At 48.6% G+C, this 23713-nt stretch overlaps 1 protein-coding gene across 1 annotated transcript in view; it reads left to right on the forward strand.

The window, feature by feature from the left end:
* The window catches only part of EHMT2 (euchromatic histone lysine methyltransferase 2), a 346377-nt gene that overhangs the window by 122903 nt on the left and 199761 nt on the right, over nucleotides 1-23713 (forward strand). Inside the window, exons 10-12 of the mRNA XM_069635011.1 lie at nucleotides 1434-1541; nucleotides 3038-3183; nucleotides 3349-3492. Of these exons, the coding sequence (XP_069491112.1) occupies nucleotides 1434-1541; nucleotides 3038-3183; nucleotides 3349-3492 (398 nt within the window). The remainder of the gene's footprint in view (nucleotides 1-1433; nucleotides 1542-3037; nucleotides 3184-3348; nucleotides 3493-23713) is intronic.

Genomic DNA, 23713 nt, shown 5'->3' on the forward strand with positions numbered 1-23713 from the left:
ACCAACTCAAGGGGAGAAGTCGTCCTTGCAGGGCTTCTCTAGTCGAAACGAAATTGGAGCTTCAGCACAGCAGCACGGCTTCACCAGGCAAACCAACGACCCAGGAGTTGCAGCAGGCGTCTCTTCCAAGTTCTTCTTCGGATTCCTTCATCAGGTGGTCGACTCAGCCTTCCATGCCAAAAAGCCTCGCCTTTTTATGCAGGTTTCTCCCATTCATTCCAGCCCAGCTGTCAGTCACCCAGCAGGGTGGCTGTCCTTGCCGGACAGCCAGCCGGCCAATCACCTAGGAGTGCATTCCTGTCTCCTAGGAGACTAAGCACAGGGAGTGTCAGGCACCTCCCTTGCTTCCTGCCCCGCCAGACACCCTGGAGCCAGAGGGGGGCTTCACTTGTGAATCCCGCCAAACACAAAACGAACAAAGGGACCAAACCTGGCTTGGCGCGCAGAGTAAATCTCAAGAAAGACCAAGACCCAGTGATGTTGACAAAAATGGCACACTTGGGTGCTTTACTGCAGCTGCGAACGCAGCCCGTGTTAAAAGCACACCATGGTCGTTAAAAGTAAACCGCTGCCACCGGCCATTCATCGAGGAATGGATAACATAAAAATGTTACATGAGAAGCTAGACAAAGGAGATACTAAGTAATCCCTTCATCACCCTATTGAAAGATAGTGTGTGCTGGGTCTAGAAAGTCAATTTCACTTTACTGATCTTGGAAACAGTCACTGAAGGTGCTGTGTGACACAATGTAAAAGGATGCCTATGGAGTTTGTCAGGCTCCACAACCAAAAGAAACGTAGTGTTCAAATTATTCCAAAAATACATGAGAGAGTGGGGGAAAAAGGGTCTCGCTCTCTCTGGGTTAAAAATTCGAGTCCTCGGAATCCAGCAAAGTTGCTGGGGTTCTCAAAGGTAGCTAGGAATTAGCACATATCTGAGAATTCTCCCTAACAGTCTTGCTCTTGAAGTTACTGCAGCAGTGAAGTAGTACAATTTCAGGGGTAAAGATTTCAATTTGCAAGCTACAAGATTGGTATTGAAAGTCCCTCTCATCTTAGTTCTCGACATGTACGCTGCACACCATTTCTTACTTCCCAAGAGTCTGTAATCACTGCCTAGTGGCTAATGGAGAGTGCACACTTTGGGGCTTGATTGTTAGAATTAGTGCTGCTTTTAAAGAGGAGGAAGTTTGTGCTCTGCACAGCTTCCTGTATGCTGTGCCCTGACATCTCTTCCTCTAACCTACAAACGGTATCCTGCAGCCTTCACGCCTTCTGCTTTGTGGGTTTCACTTAAACACTTTTGTGGTCTGGTGCCCTTCTCTTAAAGACAGTTGTACAAAGTTGTGATAGTCATGTATGCCCCTCCTGTTGCCCTCTTGCCTGACCACCCTCATATCTTGTGTTCTCCTCACTCTTATTGTCTCCCTCAGGTGTAAACGGGATTGGAGCAGAGCGACAGATCCGGAGCGAGTATACAGAAGTCCCACTGAGATCCCTGGAGCTCCCGAACGAGGGAACCCTTTCCCCCACCCATGCAGGTAGGTAATGCTGTGCGTGGGGAATGTTGGGGTGCTTGCAGGTAGGATTTCAAGTTGGAAAAAAAGTGAGTGTTTGAGGTGATGGAGGAAAGGGGTATTCTTGTGGCTGCTTTCTACCTCATTTAGGAGAAGAAGGGACACACTCCCTGCCCAGCCAAATGTTGCTCTCTCAAAGCATTCAATTCTAGAAGGCAGCTCCAACGCTCTGGCAGTCGATCCCTGTGTTTTTTTTTTTTTTAGGATATGGTTTCTCTGAGGATGATGTGGGATTTGTGCCCCCTTCTCCATTACAGCTTTTCACCTGCACTATTTGTGCATAACATTTCCTAAAGTACTTCCCGCGATTGTCGGGCCAAAAATTATTCTTCATAATCACTGTGCATTGTGAAGAGCTTTATACTGTTCATGGCACTTGGTTGTTTTTAAAGCTTTCCTTCTGTAAAAAGAAAGATATATCAAGGCTCATTGTCATCTGCTTCTCAAACAAGCTTTCTCTAACCTTTCTTAATTTTCTTTCCCCCTCCGTGTGCATTTTCAGGGACTCATATTTGCAGCTCGTTTGTCGGCCAGACTTTGTCATAGTGGAATAGATCCCATTTCATGACCTGATACCAATATTTTCCTTGCCCCATAATCCTTACGGTTCCCTTGTTCTCCTTTGTTAGGCAGCTTTTGTGCAATCCCCTGTTGAGGGCTGTACAACCTCTAGCTGTATGGTTGAGCAAAAGCACCCAGCCCAAAAGAAGCTCCACACCCCTCTTAAAGGTAGGGAGAATGGCAGCGCAGTCCAGCTCTATTTCCAGGAAAGGGTAGCTGGCTGACACAAAGGTACAAGTAGTCCACAAACGTATCCACTGAGAATCCACCATGCTGATATACTGAAAAATATATACATTAATTATGTTAAAAATCTCTCTGTTCAAAAAAGCACTTGAGCATATAATACACAGTATTCAAATACACATTCAATTATGAAAACAGTAAATGTCTTTCAGGACTCGCCTCGCGCCTGCGCTTAAATGTGGGTCCAATATCTTGCTTACTTTTGCATCTTGAATGTGATTTGCCAATTGAGTATTTTGCATTGTTGACTAGACAGTACACCAGTGTCATTTTACTGTCCTTTCACATGTAACATTTGGGAGCTGCTATTGTTTGATTGGGCGGTTTGCTCTTTAACAGTCACTCAGTGTCCTTCAATATTCAGAGAATAGGAGCTTATCTCTTTGCGATGGAAGACCACCATCCTCCGGATTTAGATGTCGCCACTTTCTCAACCCATGCATGCCCGAGTCTTCACAACAGACCTCCCTGGCATCCAGCAGCACTGTCCTGGGTTCTACCTGAAAACTGAGTATTTATGGAGTCATTAAAAGATGCAGAGAACTTTTTTATTTCTTTTTTTTTTTAAAGTGAGATCATCTCTGGGCAGGTAGTAGTGCAGGTCAATGAAAGGGTAGAGAGTGTATTTCTTACTTGCGTTTTTCACTCGGCAGGGGTATCAAATGATAACAGTTCCATGGAGACTGACCGCTTTGAGGAGCTGCCCCTATGCAGCTGCCGTATGGAGGCACCGAAGATCGACCGCATCAGCGAACTCTCTAACAATAAGTGCATGGCGACCGAGAGCATCGATGGTGAGGTAAGAGAAGAATCCTACTTCGCACACAAGGCTTAATACATGGTTCCTTGGGAGGTGTTTTTATTCAGCAAAAGGAGGCAAGTAACATGACGGTGTTTGTTTCACCCTCCTGACTATCTGCCCTTGTGACCATAGCAACTTCATTCAACTTCCTTGTTTACACAGCTGAGTGGTTGCAGTAGCACTATTTTGAAGCGTGAGACAATGAGGCCGTCGAGTCGAGTGCCCCTGATGGTTCTGTGTGAGACACACCGTGCTCGAATGGTGAAGCACTATTGCTGTCCAGGCTGTGGCTTCTTCTGCACTGCAGTAAGTCTTGCATTAGAAATATTGGATCTTCATCTCGCCTGTTATAGAATTGCACTGCTTCGCATCTTTGTGACGTATCTCTTTCTTACTTTGGCTTTAATCTTGGGTTTAGCCCCTTTTATTTCTGAGTTCCAATTGCACCACCCCTTGATTCACTGCGAGAAATGCCCCCCGTATATGCATTGCTTTATGTGTCGAAGTCCCCTGCCTAACCTTGAGGACATAAAATGGGGTGGTTTAAGGAGTCAGAGGCACCCGAACTAGTGGACGCTAGACCCAGAGGACTTGTATGGGAGATTCCCTAACCACCCTGACTGGGTACCCCGAATTAGGCTGGGGCAGTCACAGCAGCACCACCTCACCTACCACTATGACTTTCAAAATACATCTGAAATACCTTGTAAGTGCTACAAATCTAGTTCTTGACCTAGAACCCCAGAGTGGTATGGGAAAAATATCCAGGGGCAGCGATAATTACCCCGAAAGCCACTTTATCAGAGTTACAATGTGCGTCTAAAGTTCCATAGGAATCGATAAAACAGACAGTAGGCCAGCCGCGTGTATGAGAAAAATTGAGGTAAGCCTTGGATTTACTTCACTGGTGCAGATTCAGTGGCAAACGACTCTAAGGACCAAAGTAGACCCCATTCAAGAGAATCTGAGGTTTGTTTGAGAACAAAAGCACTTGCAGCACAAGGGCGCAGTGTTGTGCGACCCAGATGCGCAGGAGTCGCTGCCCATCCACACGTAATACGTTGCGCCTACGTCCACACATCGAAACCTTTTAAAACCAAGGATCCGACCCTATGCAACAAAGCCCTTGCAGGACAAGCCTGCAGAGTTGTGCGAGGCAGGCGATGCTGCCCGTCGACACGTAACACGTTGCACCTACATCCACGCATCAAAACCTTTACAAACAGGGGATCCAGACCAGTTGCGGCAAAGCCCTCGCAGGACAAGGCCACAGTGTTGTGCATCGCAGGTATTTGGCAGCGAAGGGGTAGCAGCACTGTGCGAGCACGTGACAATCGCGGTCCATCTGCATCTGAAAGGTAAGAAGGTGCAGGGAAGGAGACTAGCCTGCTGCGCTCCACGTAACTCCCCAGCCTTGCACAGCTTTCCTCTTCTTTATGCCCGACTCCACGTGCGCTGTTCCTCCTCGCAACTCAGACTCCACTTCTCACAGCCTTGCGCGACCATCCTCTTTCCGTACGACTCCACGTGATCTGTTCCCCTCGTAACCTAGGCTCCTCTTCTTTCTTCCGGCCTTATGCATCCTTCCCCTTTCCGCCCGACGCCACATGCCTTGTCCCCCTCGAAACATAGGCTTTTCTTTCATTTGTGTTGTATATTTTGTATTGTACTGTTTACATTTCTCTCACTTTTCCTGTCCCCACCACATCCCATCGTTTCTATTGTATTTACTGCACTCTCCCTCTCTTTAGGTCCTCCCCGCCCTAACTGCATTTACTGTTGCTACTGTATTCTGCATTGACTGTACCCATCCCCCCCTTGTGCTCTCCCCCTTTGTGTGCCTTTAGTGTGTAAACTACCCACCCTCCTGCTTAGGCTTCTTCCTCTTCCTGCTCCTCCATGTACCCCCTATGGTGCCCTCAGTCTCCCCTATCTTCTCTAACTGCTACTCTATCTCCTATCCTATTCCTCTCACTAAGTCTGTTAGGAAGAAGTTCAAGCCACATCCTGGATCTCCAACCCAGGCCTTCCTTACTGCTGATACCTACACCAATGCTTCCTCTAGACACACCATTACTGACATCCTCTTTTTCGTTCCCTCTCCGGGCCTATGGACCCCCCATATGGTCTCTGTTCTCTCCCCTTTTTCTCCTCGCCCATTAATGGTGGCACTTGGTGGCAGGTCCTCCTGGCCCCCTTTCACTCCTCCAAGACCATCGTTAATGTCTAGCTGAATGGCACTGTCTTGGTCCAGGGCCCTCAGCCCAATCTCCTCCTTTTTGCCTTTTTGATAGATGTTTCCGGTATCTTATCAACTTCCTTCCTTCTCCTGCTACTCAAACCTACACCTCTCTGGCTCCTCCACCACCTCCCTCTTCTGCCACCTCTCTGGCACTCTCCTCATCTTCTCTGGCTGCTTAGCCTCCTCCTTCCTCTGCCACCTCGCTGGCATCCTCCTCATCCTCTCTGACTACTCTGCCTTCTTCCTCCTCCTCCTCTTCCTCCTCTGCCCACTCTCTGGCCCCTCTACCACCTCCCAGGGGCAGCTCACATGATCGGACTGGACCATAAAACTGTCTCAAGCCCCAATGAAAAAGTGGCCCGCAGTTGCAAATGGATAATCATTTCTTTAGTAAGACTGTTTGAATAGTACCCAAGAGGGTGTTTTTTGTTAAAATGTAAGCAAATTGGGATATTTAAAGAATATTTATTCAGCAACAATTGTCAAAACTACTAGCTGCATAGTGAATGCAACAATTTAACCCATCATTCTTTTTTTTTTTTATTCACGGGGCAAAACCCACTGAACCACCCTTGATTGGAACCCTTGCTCCTTGTGCTCAGAGAAGCACAGCTCCACCTCACTGATGTGGCCCAACAAGGCTAAAACACGTGTATGGGGTTGCTGTTGGTACTCTTGTTCAAAGGAGGCTTGCCTGGCATTTCGGTGCTGGACTGCCCTTGTTGGCGGGACAAAGACTGATATGCAAATGGATATTCCTCCTTTGTGAAAAGTACAGTGAGCTAAAAGCGATGGCTGTGGAGTCTCACAGTGGGTAAAACCACAGAACAGGTTATCATGCCATGGTCTTTTGAGAGAGGGGCGCCTGCTACCTTTGTTGTATATAGAGTTCTGGACATTCGATGATATCATTTAATAGGCAAGTCTCCATGGAAGAAGACGGATTGAAGGTATGTGTGTCACAGCAAAGTATAGACTAAAGAGGTTGCCTGGCTTGATGTCGAAGGCTGGAAGCAGCCAAGAACTGATTATCAGCTGCGAAGAACAGTACAATGTGAGAAGCTGAGGCATCCCTTGTTAAGTTGCAAAGAGAGAACACAGTGTTGGGTAAAGCGACTGCTTCTATTCACACCAGATGAAAACTGGTGTGAAAACAGGGCAGACCTTCTCCGTGTCGAAAAGAGATTGTCCTTTCAGCCTACACCTACAAAGGAGTGAGGATGAACAGATATGGAAAAGAAACTGCATGTCGTGTGAATAGAAGCAGTCACCTAACCCAACATTGTGTCTGCCAACATACGCAACAGGGATGCAGTAACCAGTCAATGGAGAAAACTCTGGCCCTGAAGAAAGTGGTCAATTTAGGTTAGCACTGAAACCGGTAGGCCTAGATTGACCTTTATCCTGAAGTAATTGACCATTTGGTTGGTCTAAGGGTCCCTTACAGAGGACAACTACACTCTTCTGAAACACGATCTAAGAATTAGAATACATTACCTCCGGTAATGTCGAGTTGGTACACTGACTAAGTACGGTTCACCAACCAATGAGTCTATTCAGTTATAAATATATTTTAGATGTGTTATGTATATTGGTATTTCTGCCTGTGTTTTAGTTGCTAAGCAAAGAAAGAGAATAAAGTAACAAGATTTCATTTGCAAAGCATATGACACGATTTTTGAAAAGTGTGCCTTTTAGAGAATATGTTAGCATTGACTTTAATAAAATAGGAATAGGGCAAGTTATCTATCCCCTCACCCTAGATAAGCAGCCCATCAGCGCTAGCCAGGGAGAGCCACCATACTAGGGAATAGCTAGATTTGTTGGAGGGCAAGTTAGTTGAGTGTTAGACTACTAGTAACTTTAAAAAGTAATCAAATTGAAGTACTTGCCTGATGCCTTTATGTTTGATATTACGCTAAGGGAGGGCATGAGTTCCCACCTGACTGTAGAGACCTAATCACGATCCTATCCCATATAGAATGTAGACGCCCCGTAGACCCAACCACTGTCTCCCGTAGGTTTTCTCAGTTTGCCACGTAGTATGACGTCATGTATGACAAACCTTTAGTATATAAATGTGATTTTATACAAGATCTGTTGAGATTATGCTTTGCGATGTCCGTTGTACTCCCTGTTTTAGACAATTGACATGAAAACAAAGTTATTTGCCAACTTCCTGAGTCAGTCTTGTTATTTAGTTTGAGAATGTATTCTCCGTCCCATCCATAGTACGACATAGTACCTTGAGTAAAAGGGCCTCTTGGGTTCACCAAAATAAAGTACAGCTGCCATCAGTCTACTCCCTAAAACCAATAGAAGCACCCCTGCGACTGAGCCTTATGGGCGACCCAGTGCCATGTACTCAATCGGAGTAGAGAAGAGTTGCAATGGCAAGGGAGCGTTGGTGGAAGTTCCTATGTCCGCCAGAAATAGGTCGCACATTCAGAAATAAAAAGCTGGAATCAAAAATGTTTGAGGTTATGAAAGGTTGCAGGTAGCCCCTAGGTCTGGGTGGCTATTCTTAGCTAAGACTGGCGTGCCATGCAATCTTAAGTGCTTCTTGGAAAGATGTTCTCAGATTCTATGCCAAGGGTTCAGGAAGTTGAATCCACTCCTGGATTGCAGGTTTTCTCCTTCGATGTCTGACACTCCCAGTGTCCCACAGTGTCCACCTGTTGATTATAGAACTCAGTGGAGACCACACCACAGACAACAACAGACTCTCAGCAATCTATAATACTATAGAAAGCTGGATGAAAGCCCACTGGATGTGTCTGAATAGTTCAAAAACAGAACTTATGACATTCGGATCTTCAAAAGCCTTATCCAATCTAGGCCCAGCCTACTCATCATTTTTTATCAAGGACTCTAGCATCACGGTCTTAACTAAGGTGAAAACACTTGGCATATACCTGCAATCCTCATTAGGAGCAGACGCTCAAGTCGCTTTTCTTAAAAAGAACTGCCAATACCACCAGAGATTACTACGCCGCATTAGGCCATATCTCAACGTTACAAATTGCGCCACCATTGCTAGAGCCACGATTTTGTCCCGACTGGATTATGGGAATGCGCTGATGCTCGGTTCAAGCAAATCTTGCATTAAACAATGCCAGATCATCCAGAATAACACTGTTAGAACTATTACCGGAAAGTCCAAGCGCGAGCACATCACCCATGACCGAATAGGCCTTCACTGGCTCGGCATTGAGGAGCGTATTAAATTCAAATCCCTGACACTTGTCCACCGCTGTCTTTTTGGCACGGCTCCTACATACCTAGAGAAGGAATTTCTTTGGTATGAACCAAGCCGCTGTCTTAGATCAGCAAAAAAAGGGCTACTCAAAGTTAGCCACACTAGAGTCAAAGCTACTGGACTCGGGAGAGCCTTCCCCACCAAAGCTATTGCACTCTTGAACGAGCTTCCCGAGAAACTCAGATTGGAAAGTAGCTACTCGCTATTTAGGAAGCAGCTGAAAACGCTACTCTTTCGATAATTCGTTACATATTCAGCATGGACTCCCTTGAGTCCCCCGTCCTCCCTTTTCATGTTGTCCTGTGATCTGTCCTCTCGTGTGTTTGTCGTGCCCTGATGCTTGCGAGCTTCGGCGCGTTATAAATATATAAATAAAAAATAAATGAAGTCTTAGTCTACACTCTGGAGGGAGCGTGGACTTTAAGGCAAGTAGTTTATTAATCCTTCAACATATTGGTAAGAAAGCTTCAGAAGTTTGGAACACTTACATCATAATAGTTAATTTGCTACAAAGGGAAACACTGTAGCATAGGAAATACACATGAGCATGTAACTCGCCCAGAGATGCGTTCTGTGGACTAGGTACACCTGCATTCAGTCAAAGAAAAACACCAATAGTGTATTGTGCCTGCCCCTAGGACAGCATTGAACATTATTCAAGAGACAATCTGGCACACCTTAGATCCCAGAGTAAATTTGAGAAACCCTTCTTAATCCACCACCAGAAATCTCCCCACTAGTACGAGAGTTAATCCATGAGACGTCTATGGCAAATGTTCTTTAACGTGTGGACTGTTGGGAAAGATTCTACTTTACTGCACCTTTCCTTCCATTTCTATGGACCTTCACACTTTTTGCTTTTATAATTGTATCCAGCCTGCTCTTTTTTCAGTGTAGTGAAACCTTAAGCTTCACTGCATTGTCTTTTGCTCATCGGTTATAGGGAAACTGACATGTCCTTCAGGCTGTCAGTACTGGGAAACCTTGTTTCCCTTAGTCTTCTTACTTTACTACTTTTAGTAACTTTTTATCACTTGTGGTAACTTTTATCATTTTACAATGCATCTTACAATGCAGTACAATGGGGTACACTTTTTGTTTTGCCCTAAACTAACACTTGGAGGATTGTTGGTTACTCTAGGTGTGCTAGTGGTGGACAAGTTGGTGGCAGCAGTTACTTTTACCTTATTAGTTTTAGCCTTACTGTGTTTACCGCGTTTGGCTATTAACTTTGGCTCGTTTGGCTCATAACTGTGGTTATTGGTCAAACATGGCCAGGCCACAAGGTGTTTGGCTTGTCCTAATCTGGACTTCCAGTGCCTGGGAAAGCATAGGCTTTTGGCGGTCGACTGGAGAGCTTTTGCTGCCAGGAGGTGGGCTGGGACTGTCTGGTCCCAATCCACAACCTATTGCCAGTGTGTCTGGGTGGAATGAATGTATTTTTGCCGCCAGTGGCCCTGATCGGACCACTGCTGGGTGGGGGGGGGTGCCAGTGTGTGCCAGCCAGATCTGTTATTGGCTAGATGGGGCTTCTGCTCTTTCCTGGTTTTTAGGATAAGAGGACCCCTTAACCCACTATAGTTAGATCCTGGAAGAAATCGAAGGAGCCAAGATGGAAGAAGATTTGGGACCAACTTCTCCTGCTGCCCTGGTAGAGCCCTGTCCTGTGGAAGATATCCAGCAGTCCTGCAAAGGAGCTGCGACCCTTGGAGTGGAGGGAACATCCATTCCCGACGTCAGCTCGGAGTCCTACGAAGAAGAGCTTTCGGAAGTGCCCCAGGACCGTCCTGTGGCTGACCAGCTCTGAGTTTGGGTTACTGTGCTGCAGACATCGCCGTTCCGAGTTGAGGCCTGGAACTTGGGGGGATCCTCAGCTTGTGCAACAAGACTTAAAACTACGAAAGTTCGTGGTCCTAGCATCAAGGGGTCCCAAGTTAGGAGGGAAAGTCTGACAGCGGCAAGTGAGTCCCTTTGCGTCACCATGCATCGGTGGCCGTCGTCCGAAATTACTTAACTGCATCCATTCTTGTCCTGAGAGGGGCCCTGCATCCAGCTCTGCTGCTTTCGTCTACTGGAAGACCTTGCAGCAGCATTGACATCGACCAAAGAGCTGCTCGAACCTGCACCCCTGGGGATCAAGGGCTAAGGCTGTCAGTGGCAAAAGCGATCTTGGACCTTCTTCAGCTGACTTGCCAAGTCTCATGAAGAATAGAGTACAGGGGTTGGGGGGGCGAGTTATAGCAATACCTACCTGCTCTCTAACTTACTTTTAAATGTTTGGATACATTTTAGAAACATATGGATCACTTTGGCTTTGCCATTGCTTGTTCAGACATGCACTCGAAAGTTGGGAACACGTTTGTTAGTCAGATTAACTTGCCCCCAAACGTTTGGCACTGTTCACTGGACCCCAGAGATCCTCCCTTCACTTTTTTCCATCTTCACAAACTCTGGTGAACTTTTGGGCACGAGGCCTCATACATTTTAGGGATGGACTTCTGAAGTTAGGGTTTATTCTCAGTGGACCAGTAGTGCTGTATACTAATCTGGACCTTTTAGGGGGGGGGGCTGCAGCAGCACCCTGCATAGTAATCCAGAGGGGGGGGGCGCAGCAGCACTAGCTTGCACCCTGCATAGTATTTATTTATCCTAGGAAGGATTACATTTTATTTTCTCTGCCCATTTAGACGCAACAATCTGAAACCATGTTTCCTAGTTGTGGTGAAAAGTTAACCCTGTGGAAGCCATTTTTTCTATATGGAGCCAAAGCTCCCTTCTGCCATCTAGTGGCCCGTTATAGCATTATGGCTTCCATCATTAAATCTTTCTAAACGCCTTCCTGGTGTGTTTTTAAGGAGGACTCAGACTCGAATGTCTTGGGAGCCTGTGCTGTAACATTCACATGACCCCTATATGCACTGAGGACACATCTAGTGCATGCTGTGTGTCAAATCTCTGGCTTAACTTGAATGGTTCACTATGCCTGGACTGAGGTTGCCATATTAAAGGGTTCAGACACGTTTCCCAGGATTGTCTCGGGGGCCATCGTCTGCATTTGGCGTTGACAGCTTCTTTTCACTCCTACCAGAGTCTTGGGGCTGTGCTTTCTTTTTCTTTTTTTTATAAACTATTTTTTTACTCATTTTTCGTAGCGGTGAAATCGAACAATTCAACATAAAACAGGGAGTACATGACAATCCCACAGCACTGATCCCGGTCTCTGCTCCATGGTACCTCTTCTCATCCCTGGCCCCTCCAAGTCATCCCTAAGCCCCCCGCCCCGTGCTCACGCATAATGGTACCATTGTTCCAGTCTAACCACCTCCTGTTCTCCTGGTTCATACCGCCTCTATCAATCGGCTCCATATGTTTACGTGTTTCTGGGGGCACCCCCGATCCCTGTATACCCTCCCTTCAGTCCAAATCACAGCAGTAGTCAATCCCCTCTCTCCATATATGTATACGTGGTGTGACGGGAATACCCCAGCCAGCTGGCAATCATTAGGGCCGTCTTCATAAGGCTCTTTTCCCTGGAGTGAAAGCCTGTGTCACCCCATATGTGTAAGAGCCCTAGTTTGGGGCTGTCTGGTGCGGGAGATGCAATGATTCTGGATATTGTGTCCCCTGATTGAGCGTCAGAACCCCTGTATTGCAGAGCATTTCCAAATAGTGTGGTAAAATGGTCTGGCACCGTAAACGAAGCGGGTCAGCCGCCCTTCCCATATGATGTAGCCTCTCTTGGGTGTAGTACATACAGTGCAATAGTTTGTATTGAACTAGATGCAGCTTGCATGTTTTATTTATTTATTTATTGCACTTATAAAGCGCGCTGACAACCCATCGGCATACTCACTTCCCAGGGTGATCCTAGGGTCTCTATCCAATCTTCTTCTTCTTCTTCCAAAGCCCCAATGTTTGCCTCCCATTTTGGGGTTTTGAGGCGACATTGGTTCTCACCTGGTCGAGCACCGTAATAGCTCTTCCCGTAATGTCTCCTTCCAGGAGGGTAGCTTCTATAGGAGAGCGTTCAGGGACATCCCAGCTGTCTTTGTTCTTGTGTTATGGCATGTTGCAGTCCTATGTAGGTGTACCAATCTCGGTCCGTTAGACCGGGTGCGTGTCCTCCAAGTATTGGAATGAGGAGAGTGGGCCCTCTACTAGGCCCTGCTGTAATTTCCTGATCCCCCCCACCCCCCAGTGCCTGCCATGCATTTTGGAGACCTAACTTACTGACCTCTGGAAGATTGGTGCTGCCCCACAGTGGGGCTTCCAATGTGACAGTGGTATTAGCCTATCTGACCGAAAACAATTGACCTAATGACCAATTTGGTTGTATATATTGCAAAATACCAACCCTGGAGAGCGGAGGTTGCAGGGGTGTCCCCCGCTATCCCCTTCTATTCAGGGTTGGTATTTTGCAGGTGCAGGGGTGTCCCCCGCTTCCGTAAAATTGGAGGCGGTGGACAACAAAAAACACATATGCGTTTAAATTGGGCACCAAGCAAATTGATTTGCTGTCAGTTTGCCGTAGCCAAAAGAATACAGTAAAACATACCCAAACCGTTGCGGCACCCTCCCAACCCATTGGCTTCAGTGTATCCCTTGGTGTTTCAAGTGTGCGTATCCCAGGTTGAGGTCATTTGTATCTGATGATGACCATGGAGCACTTGCAGGGGCAGGCGGACACCCATCGATTCCCTCTCTAGCCTGATGTGCACCAGCCCTCTATCGCCATATACCCACTCATTTATTGCTGCAAGATGTGAAGCCCAGTAATATTTCTGAATGTTAGCACTTACATTGACACCTCTTTGAATACCCAGGTATTTGATTGCGGCTTTACTTTCTCGCATTCAACAACTTTGGTCCCTTGGTAAAGAATTGGGTGCTGACTCACAATTTTCCAGCTCCTTTCTCAATAATCATGAGCGTTTCTCTTCGGTTTATTCCATTCATTAACATTGGGGGTTTCCTCTGCTCATCCGGTTTCGGAATTTCTTTCACAACATTATTTAGTGAATTGTGCACAAGTCACTGCCCTAAAAGGCTTTCGGCTAAAAAGCTAGTTGCCTGTAACTTGCTGCATTTTCATTTCTGTGAAAGCTATATAAAAATGATTTTTGGCATATGTGTGTGTGTGTATATACACACTGTGGTGTGGACATTCCTTTATTGTGTGTTATTACATGTCCGCCTGCTCCCTTTCTTTTCACTGTGCCCCTCTAGAGTGGGTAGCCTTCATTGCTCTGCTGTGTCTACTACTAGACTATCTATCTAGCACAAGTCAACGCTATCACAAACCAATGCTTTTACCCCTTGACACTACTCTGAGGGATACTCCTCCATCTCTCTTTTCGACATAGAACCCTTGCAATCATTTCCCTTTAGATTGTCAAGAATCAACTACGCAAACAGCCTCTACCTCGGAATGCCCAAAGGCTCACCAAAAAACGTCAACGCATCCAGAACACTGCAGCAAGGATACTCCTGAGATTAAACAGAAGAGACAACATCACCACAGCCCTGAGAAGCCTAAATTCGCTTCCAGTCTGAAAACACATTAAATTCGAGGCCCTCTGCGTTGCCCACAAATCTCTACAAGGATTAGAATTTCTCCAGGCCAAGATCACTCGCTTGATCTGAGGTCTCTTTCCAGTTGGTAGCAACGACCTCCAAATCGAGACAAAACAATGCGAAAAGAAATTCAGAGGAACTTCACTCATGCCTAATTGCTAACCTATGAAACGCAATGCGAAAGGAAATTGGAATCATAGAAGACCACCACACCTTCAGTTAATGACCGAAAACATGGCTATTCAACTGCCGATGACCCGCGCAAAAGGGACAATAATAGCAATACCAATGGGGACTGATGGAAAATCCCCTATCCACCAACCCAACCTTTCCCACTGCTCCTCTCCTAGTCACGCGTCACATTTACATAGATCTGCGAAGACTAGCCTAGCCACGCCTCACATTAGACAGATCTGTGAAGGTTTAGCCATGCACCACATTATTATTTTTTTTTAATTTAAATGTTTGTAAATGTTTGTAAACGCGCCAATTCGGACAAGATAGATTTATGTAGACTAACCATACATCACTTTAGATAGGTTTGAGTAGATTAGCCACGGATCACCTTTACTATTAATCTCAAAATAGGGAATAATGAGAATACATTGTGTTGCACTTAGAGGAACCTGTGGAAGGAGCAAGTGCTCTGCGCTTAGAGGGGTGGCGTGGGCAGCGAGTGTACCACAGCTGAAAGACTTGAGGGTTGGTACAGCTGAATGAGCTCCGAGTACATGCTTGAAAGAATTTTGTGAGTAACCAACATACTAACCACCCACCACCCACCCTGCTCGTATTCCCCTCCTACATAAATCACAAGTACTATACACTCCTATGGGCTAGCCAAACTACACAAACGCACACCAAACTTAACTAACATCAGTACACAACAAACCATCCCAGACACTGGACCTTACCCTTGCGGACAAAACAAGCCAGTGCATACAACCATAAACATCAGCCAAACTACACATGAAAAGCACTAATACACACACCAACATAACATTCTCCTGCATACAACAAACGACCACAACACTGGACCTTCCCTTACAGATACAACAAACCAGTGCGCACTATTATATTACCAGCCAAGCCGGACCTGAAACGCACAAACGCACGCCCAGCATAACACTAGTACATAACCAAGGCATTGAGTCTCTTACCTTACGGATAAAACAAGCCAGGTCACACAACCAAGCAAGCACTCACAAGCAAGAAAACACACAGATGCCAGTTTCTCCTGGTTCTGAACCTATCCTATCATTCTACCCTCACTAACGAACCCCGTCCTCTTTCTTGCAGAGCCAGGTGAGCACCTGAAGACCGCCCCAGTGGTGGTAACGGTGCGCAGTGTATAACATAACATAACTAGGAAGGTCAAGCATATGCAGAGAAGTCTTGTTAAATATGTGTGGATTGTGTAAGGAACTCATTGTGGCAACAGTAAAGACAGACACAAGTGATCACAGTTTAAGGGTGTTTATTAAACTGTATAGGCAGGTTGGACAAATGCCTAATCTAAACATAAATCTAAGATGGGAGCAAGCTGCGACCATCAAATAATAAGGCCGTCCAAGGGGTGTCTTGTCAAATTAAAACGCTATTGCCAATCCTTACAACTAAATACAAAAAGAGTGTGGGATAGTGTCCACAAAAAAGAATGATAAGTCAGGATGGTATAGCCAGGGGTTTCCCTTCCCCACGTTTTGAGCACGGGACAAGGTGGAACTCCTGAGTGTAGCACACTCTCTAGAGTTTTCCCAGCATGAGACTACAGTTCTCGGGTATCGGGATCTTCATTGGTTAAGTCTCTTTTCTACAAAAAGTCTCTTGTCTCCGAGGATCTAATGGGTTCAAAATAATAAACCAAAAAAGTTCCTTCCAGCATATACGATGGGCGATGGCTTTTCACCCATGGATCCCCCTCTTCCGGGCTCAGGCCCCTCTCGAAAAGCAGCCTCCCTTTGTCGGGTTCTCTATGCCTTTTATTAACAAGATTGGGTTCACTTGCTGCATTCACGAATTGTTGGGTGATGCTTTTCACCCTTGGATCCTCCTCGTCCAGGCTCAGACTCTTCTTGAATGTTAGTCTCTTTCCATCGGGTTCACTATGGCTTTTATTCACAAGTCTTAATGTGTCTTTTTAAACAATCCAGTGTGGACATCCCTCCGTCGGGTTCACTCTCGTCAACACAATGTTCATTGGGACTTCATGCTTTGCCCCGTTCTGTCGGCATCCCTCCATCGGGTTCACTCTTGCCAAACACACAGTTCCTTCTGCTTTCTCACTATGTGGGATTCGTTTCCCTTAGCTTTCCAATTACATGCCGGTCAAAGACTTTCGACTGTTAGGGGGTTTTGCAACAACCCTGTAAGAACACTTGACCTTTTCCTTGTGGCTCTCCTAGGGCCTTCTGATATTGGTAGTTTCAAAAATAGGGGAATCGGTGAGCACCCACGTGGTGCTGGACCCCTCTGCAGCTGGTTTTCCCCCTACTTTGCCATTCACAACTTTCGTTCACACAATTTGGTTTATCGGTCCTCCCTTCAACTCACCAGCTGTGGTAAACCGCTTTGCTTTTCCTGCATCTGGAGTCAAGGACGGTACCATGGTAGCAAGCGTCTCTTCTGGCCCAGATTATAAGTGTAGGAGGGCTCTGTGCACCGTTGGCATCTGCTGCAACACATGCTGGCTATTGTTCGCAGACTTATGATTCCTTTCATGGAGGTTTTCGTGGGTCTGGGTCGAAAAGGGCAAGTCGGCTTCTCTCCTTGTCGCCCCTTTATTTCTCGCCGCCTTTCTCCTCCTCTTGGGATAGCTGTCTCGTTGTGCGGTTTGCCTTGCTTGTCGTGTGCTCTCCTGCTCCACCTTTTATCCCTGTGGGGAAAGGAAAGGGCCGTCAGGTGTGCCTGGTTCTGGTCAATTGCCTGACATTGCCTGACCCTTGTGTCCGGACATGTCGGGTAAACGGTTCTGGTGTTAGTCCGTCGTCTTTGATGGTGTGCATAAGTGTTTTGTGTCGAAAAGCGGGGCGGGGGGATAAAGTATCTAAGTATCCTACTGGGGGGGCGTGGCTTGGACGCCATGTGAAAGGACGTGCCTGAACGGGAGCTCCCGCTGATCCGAACATTATCCGGCTGAATCCGCGCAACGGCCGCTACGATGTGGCATAGACGGTGATGACTGTAAATGCGAAGCTCGGCTGCACATGTGGATGCATTCTCATACGGGATTGTGCAGCGCTTGTGTACTCAGGAGCCGCGTGAAGTTTTTGGGCCGGAGCTTCGCCGGCAGACAAAATGGCTGCCGTCGCTTGATGTTGGGACAAAGGATCGGGGACCGGATTCTGGAGGCGATTCCCTCAGTTCACGTTCAGCGCGATCCAGCGAGAGCAAGCTTGACTGGAGGTAGCCGAAACTGTGTGGCGACGGGGGGACATGGTGCCCCCAGGCCTGGGGCCTAAGCGAGATCGAAGGGACGCTCCTGATCGAAGATATGACGAGCAAGCTCCTGAGGGCGAAGAATAAACAGCCCACGCTCGACGAATTTGCCAAGACATCGCCTGGCACCGAGGGGAACAGGAGCAAAGAGAAGGCCCAGCCCAAGGAGATGGCCGCAGGAGGAACGAACCAGGAGGTCCTGGCAGCGATCGCAGATCTGAAGGCGACATGGGAGACCAAACTCCAACTTGCGGTGGCCGAACTGAAAACTGCGATGGAACTTCAGGTCGGGGCGGTGCAGGAGGACGTGAACCTCCTGAGGCAAGATGTGCGAACCCTGGCCGAGCGCACAGAGACCCTGGAGAAGGAGATGGGCCCGACTGTGGCGGAATGCACCGCGCACAAACGAGAGATCCATGCCCTGGTGCAGAGGGTAGGCAACCTGGAAAGCAGGGCTGAAGAGGCAGAAGGTCGGGCCCGCAGAAACAACATCCGGATTGTGGGCCTACCGGAGGGAGCTGAGGGCCAGAATCCCACAGATTTTATTGAGACTTTGCTGCTGCAGGAGATCACCGGAGGTGCCCTAACGCAGGGATTTGCAGTGGAGAGGGCACATAGGGCCCTGATCAGAAGGCCACCGCCGGGTAATCCGCCCAGGCCCGTGATCGCTAAGATCCTCAACTACAAAGACCGGGAGAAGATTCTGGAACATTTTCGTAAAGGGGGCACCATACGGCGAGGGGAGGCAACCATCACTGCTTACCCCGACTACACTCTACAAGTGCAGCGCAGTCGGATGAACTTTGGGGCGGTCAAAAGGCGCCTGCGGACGGCCGGTTTCAAGTTTATGTTACTCTACCCAGCCAAACTTAAGGTCTTCTTCAAGGCTAAGACGCTGTTTTTCGACACCCCTGAGGAGGCCATGGAATGGCTCGATGCGCAGAACTGCCCTCAGGAGCCTGATGAGCAGATGGCGGACGGAGCAGGGAGAGTTAAGTGAAACAGTGGGCCCGGCGGACTTTGAACATTTGGACTGTAATATAGTCTTTGCCACTTTGTGATGGGGATGCACTTTTTAACTGTTTCGAACATGGTCCGCGAGCGCGGATATAAATGTGTAGGGGGCATCCGAGGGCCGTTTTATTCGTACCCCAGTGTGTTGTTAGGTTAGTCACTGTGTGGGGTGTGACACCCTGTCGGGTTCTCTACGGGGGCTTCCGTAGAGAACCGAACACGGGGATGCCTGAGATCCAGGGATGGAGCTGGGCGGTTGGTTGGGTTAGGGGGGTGGGGGGTGTTAGTTGTTATGTGAGCCTGGGGAAGAAACTGAGAAGGGATGTAGTCGGGACTGGGGGGAGGCGATCGGACCAGAGGGGGAAGTGGGAGCTACGGATAAATCATGGGAGACCTTAAGGTATTGACATGGAATGTTAGAGGGTTGAATAGCTACCTGAAGCGTAATAAGGTCATGTTGTATTTGAGGAGGCAGAGAATAGACGTGGCCTTGTTACAGGAGACGCATTTGACACGGGATAAACTTGAAATGGTGCGGAGAAAATGGAGGGGGACAGTGGTTGGATCCACATTCTCTGCGTATGCCAGGGGTGTGCTGGTTTGGGTTGCACCACATGTCCCGTTCAAGCTCTTGGGGGAGGTTGTGGAGTCGGACGGGCGGCTGGCCATGGTTCGGGGGATTGTGGAAGGTAGAGTTGTCTGTATCATAAACACTTATGCGCCCAACCAGGACACAGCGACTTACTTCAAGACACTGTGCGCGAGACTCGGTGAAGGGATGGGGAGCACAGTAATCTGGGGTGGAGACTTTAATTGTGTGCTTAACCCCAGGGAGGACAGGTCGGATGACAAAATGGTTAGGCCCAGCCCAGCGGCCAAGGTGTTGCAGTCGCTGCTAGCGGATCTAGGCCTGGTAGACGTGTGGAGAGCGAGACACCCGGGTGGGAGGCAGTATTCGCACTATTCGGCTCCGCACCAACTGCACACGAGGCTCGACTACTTTTTTGCCACTCCAGACATTCTTACGGAGTGTGAACAGATTGACTACAGGGCGAGGGTCCTCTCGGACCACTCGCCCCTAATCATGCATTGGCGGCTGCGCCCCCCACGTGCACGGATTCCAACATGGCGCCTTCGGGCGGAAGCGCTACGGGATCCGGTATTCAAGGAGGACATGAGGGAGGAGATAGTCGCGTACTTTGAGTCGAACACAGGGAGTGTCAAATCGGCTGGTACTTTGTGGGAGGCTTTTAAGGTGGTGATGAGGGGAGTTGCTATCGCGAAGTCCAAGGGATTAATGGGCGGAATCCTGACCGACCTGCGAGAGGCCGAGATCGAGCTGGAAAAAGAATTGGAGAAGGGTGGGACCGATATGGAAGTAGTTACTGAGCTGCAGCAGCGGTGCTCTGGGCATTGGGACAGACTTTGTAACCTGAATTATACGAAGTACATTGAGAGGTTGCATGCGGGTGGGGACAAGACAGGCAGGCTCCTCGCTTGGCTATATAAGAGCGAAACCCCTAGGGCTCCGATCCGATCGGTCATCACCGAAGGGGGTGCGGAGATCGATACGCAAGAAGGGGTAAATGGGGCATTCGCAGAATACTACCAAACATTGTATGAAGATCGGGAAGGGGGGAGCCGAGAGGAGATAGATGAAGTACTCGGGGATATAGGCCTGCCCAGAATCAGCGATGAAGAGCGAGAGGAGATGGATGCTCCGATCACTCTGGAAGAGCTCAGAGAAATAGTGCGACAGCTGCCCACTTGCAAGGCCCCGGGGGCGGACGGGTTCCCCAGCGAGTTTTATAAGGCGTATGGGGAGGAGGTACTCCCACCCATGCTGGACATGTTTAATGAGGCGTTTGAGCTGGGACAGCTACCAGAATCACTCAGGGAAGCGGTCATAGTGCCACTCCCCAAGCACAATACACCGGGACACGGTTGCGGCTCCTATCGACCCTTGTCAATGCTGAACCAGGACAGCAAGATCCTAACAGCTGTCTTGGCGGCTAGAATGAGGAGAGTGATAGGTAAGCTGATTCACCCTGACCAGACGGGCTATGTCCCGGACAGGAACATTACCCACAACCATAGACGCCTACACAGAGTGGTCGAATGGGGATGTAGCAAAGACGGCGAAATGGCGATAGTGGCGCTGGATGCGGTCAAGGCGTTCGACTCTGTTCGTTGGCCGTGGCTGTTGGCGGCACTGGATCACTTCGGAATGGGGCCAGGGTACAGGAGGTGGGCCGAATTATTATATAGCGCGCCTCTAGCCAGAGTTCGTACGGGGGCAGTAGTGTCGGATAGGTGGCAGTTAGGTAGAGGCACCAGGCAGGGATGTCCTTGGTCCCCAATGTTGTACATCCTGGCCCTTGAGCCCTTGGCAATTTACCTCCGGCAACAGTATGACCCGGTGGGCATAGAGGTGGGGGGGGGAAAGCCATCTGATATCCCTGTATGCCGACGATATGCTGTTGTACCTCCAATACCCTGAAGAGAACTTGCAATATGTCTTGGAGGTGATGGAGAGGTTTGCTTGGCTTTCTGGTATAGCGGTCAACCCTCGGAAATCCACCCTGTTCCCGCTGGGCGGCTATGTGGGGATACCGGCTGAGAGGTTGCCAGTATTGCGAATCCCATGGGCGACAAGCACCTTTCGGTACCTTGGCATAGACGTATATCACACGACCGGGGAGGAACACAGGCACAATACTGAATTGGCAGTGGGGAGGATCGAGAAGTGCATGAGGTTTTGGGAGAAACTACCCTTAGCGATGATGGGCCGGGGTGCTATGCTTAAGATGGTCGTGCTACCTAGGCTGCTGCATTATTTCAATAACATTCCATACATGATACCCAAGGGGTTTTTTGCTAGACTACATAGGGTATGTAGAGATTTCTTATGGCAGGGCACGCGTAACAGGGTCGCATTGTGGAAATTGCAGAAGGCTTATGAGAAAGGCGGCGTGAGGCTGCCGAACTTTGAGGCCTACTACGTGGCAGCGCAGCTGCAGTACGTGGCCAAGTGGCTTTCGGACGACGAAACCCCGGAACATAGACTGTTGGGAAAGGACTGCTCCCCCTTCTACCTGCGAGAGATTATTTGGGTATCCAGCACATGGATGAGGGGGCGTCCTAAGATGCTAGCGTTGGGCAGGAACATGTGGCGAAGAGCCTGCCGGATGATGGGGGATCCCCTGCCGTGCATGCCGCAGCTGCCGCTGGTGGCCTTGGCAGGGGAAGACGGACAGCTTAGGGCCATCCTGCGAACATACTGGGAGTCAGTGGGGCTGGTCACGTTGGGGGACATTTGGCAGGATGGGGCCTTGGCGGAGTTCGCAGATCTAGAGGCGGGGGCGGGGCTGCATGCGGGGCAATACATGACGTTCCACAGAGTGGTCAGGGAGGTCCGGAGCACTTGGCCCGAGACCGTATTGGCTGACGAGCCGGATGCGACGCTGGAGATTATGTATGACGCATCCGAGGGCGGGCATGAGGTCTCCAGGCTGTACGAGATGCTGATGGCAAAGGTTGGGAAGGATTTGGGGTACCTGAGGTTGGAATGGGAAACAGAGATGGGGGCCCCGATGGCGGATGGGCAGTGGGAGCGCGCCCTGGGGTACCACAAAAAAGTATCGAGGAATGCCAGGTTTAAACAGTTACAATTATATATCACGCATAGGGCATATATGACCCCCCTGAGAATTTCCAGATTTCGAGACGCTGGGCGCCAGGCGTGTCCCAAGTGTAACACTGAGAACGCTGATATGATTCACATGTTCTGGGCCTGCCCTGTGATTGCAACCTACTGGAGTGAAGTGGCGCAGAAGCTGGCAGGGAGGGGCATTGTACTTAAGATAGATTCGGCCTGGGCCTGTTTGCTTGGAGGGTACCCCAGGGCGCGCAAGCTTCGGCACGTGGAGAAGCTTAAAGATTTGGCTTATACACTTGCCAAACGCAGAATAGCCATGGGATGGAAGAATTGTCAGAGGCCACGGGTGGAGGTATGGTGGCGTGACCTCCAGAAATGGGCTGCCGCCGAGACGACAGCATGGTGGGAGGCCAGCAGGGCGGGAGGGGAGGAAGAGGTGAGCTCCCTCACGGCATGGAAGGTGCTATTGGCTGAACTGTTTAGTACGGGGTCGACCTCGGCTGGATCTGAGAGCGACGGAACCCCACCACACGGAACGGACAATGATGGTGGACACCCTACAGGCTCATAGGGGGGAGGGAAGGGGATTGTTAAGTTAATTCTGTTCTGTTTTTTCTTTCTTTTCTTTTTCATATCTGTTGTTTGGCCTTTGTTGTGGCTTGATGTGTTCTATTTATGTTCTGTTGCACTGTGTGGTTGTTATAAAATAAAATATATTTAAAAAAAAAAAAAGTATCCTACTGGGCAGGATGGGAAAAAGGTGTTGCAAGGAATTATATTCTTCGTCCTAGCAGGGTAGGTGAATTCGGAAGGGTGAGTTTGGTAGGGTTTGTGAAATGAATAGGGGGGACAGTGATGTTTTGTCAAAGCAGATTGGGTGTTCAGGAAATAATAATCAGAGGGATGTGGAGAACGACTGGGAGTAATCGAGTAGGACACAGGGTAAAACGGATTCTGCGATAGATAGTTTCCAAGTGCAACAGGGTTTCGGTTCCTAGGGGATTTGTCATATAAAGAGGTGTTGGATCTGGGCAAGAGAGATTTATTGACAGGAAGGGAGACAGATGTATTACAACCTACAAAGGCCTCGGGGATCTCGTCCTCGCTGGTATAATACTGCGTCTCACCTGGGGCATTTCTCTGAGCACAACCCCAGACTCCTCTACCCAGGCGATCCTCCCTCGCTCGTCCACCCCCAGGGTTGGGATCTGAGAGGGCCAGCCCTTCTCTGGCCACCTGAATAAGGGATTCTCATGGTCTACTCGGGAGAATACTCTCAGGTTTCTCACAATTGATCTTCCTGAACAGAGAGAGGGTCTAGGAAAATCCTTCTACCAGGTAC

The sequence above is a fragment of the Ambystoma mexicanum genome, chromosome 13 (assembly GCF_040938575.1).
Source record: "Ambystoma mexicanum isolate Mex_15411 chromosome 13, UKY_AmexF1_1, whole genome shotgun sequence".
In the NCBI taxonomy this organism is placed as follows: Eukaryota; Metazoa; Chordata; class Amphibia; order Caudata; family Ambystomatidae; genus Ambystoma; species Ambystoma mexicanum.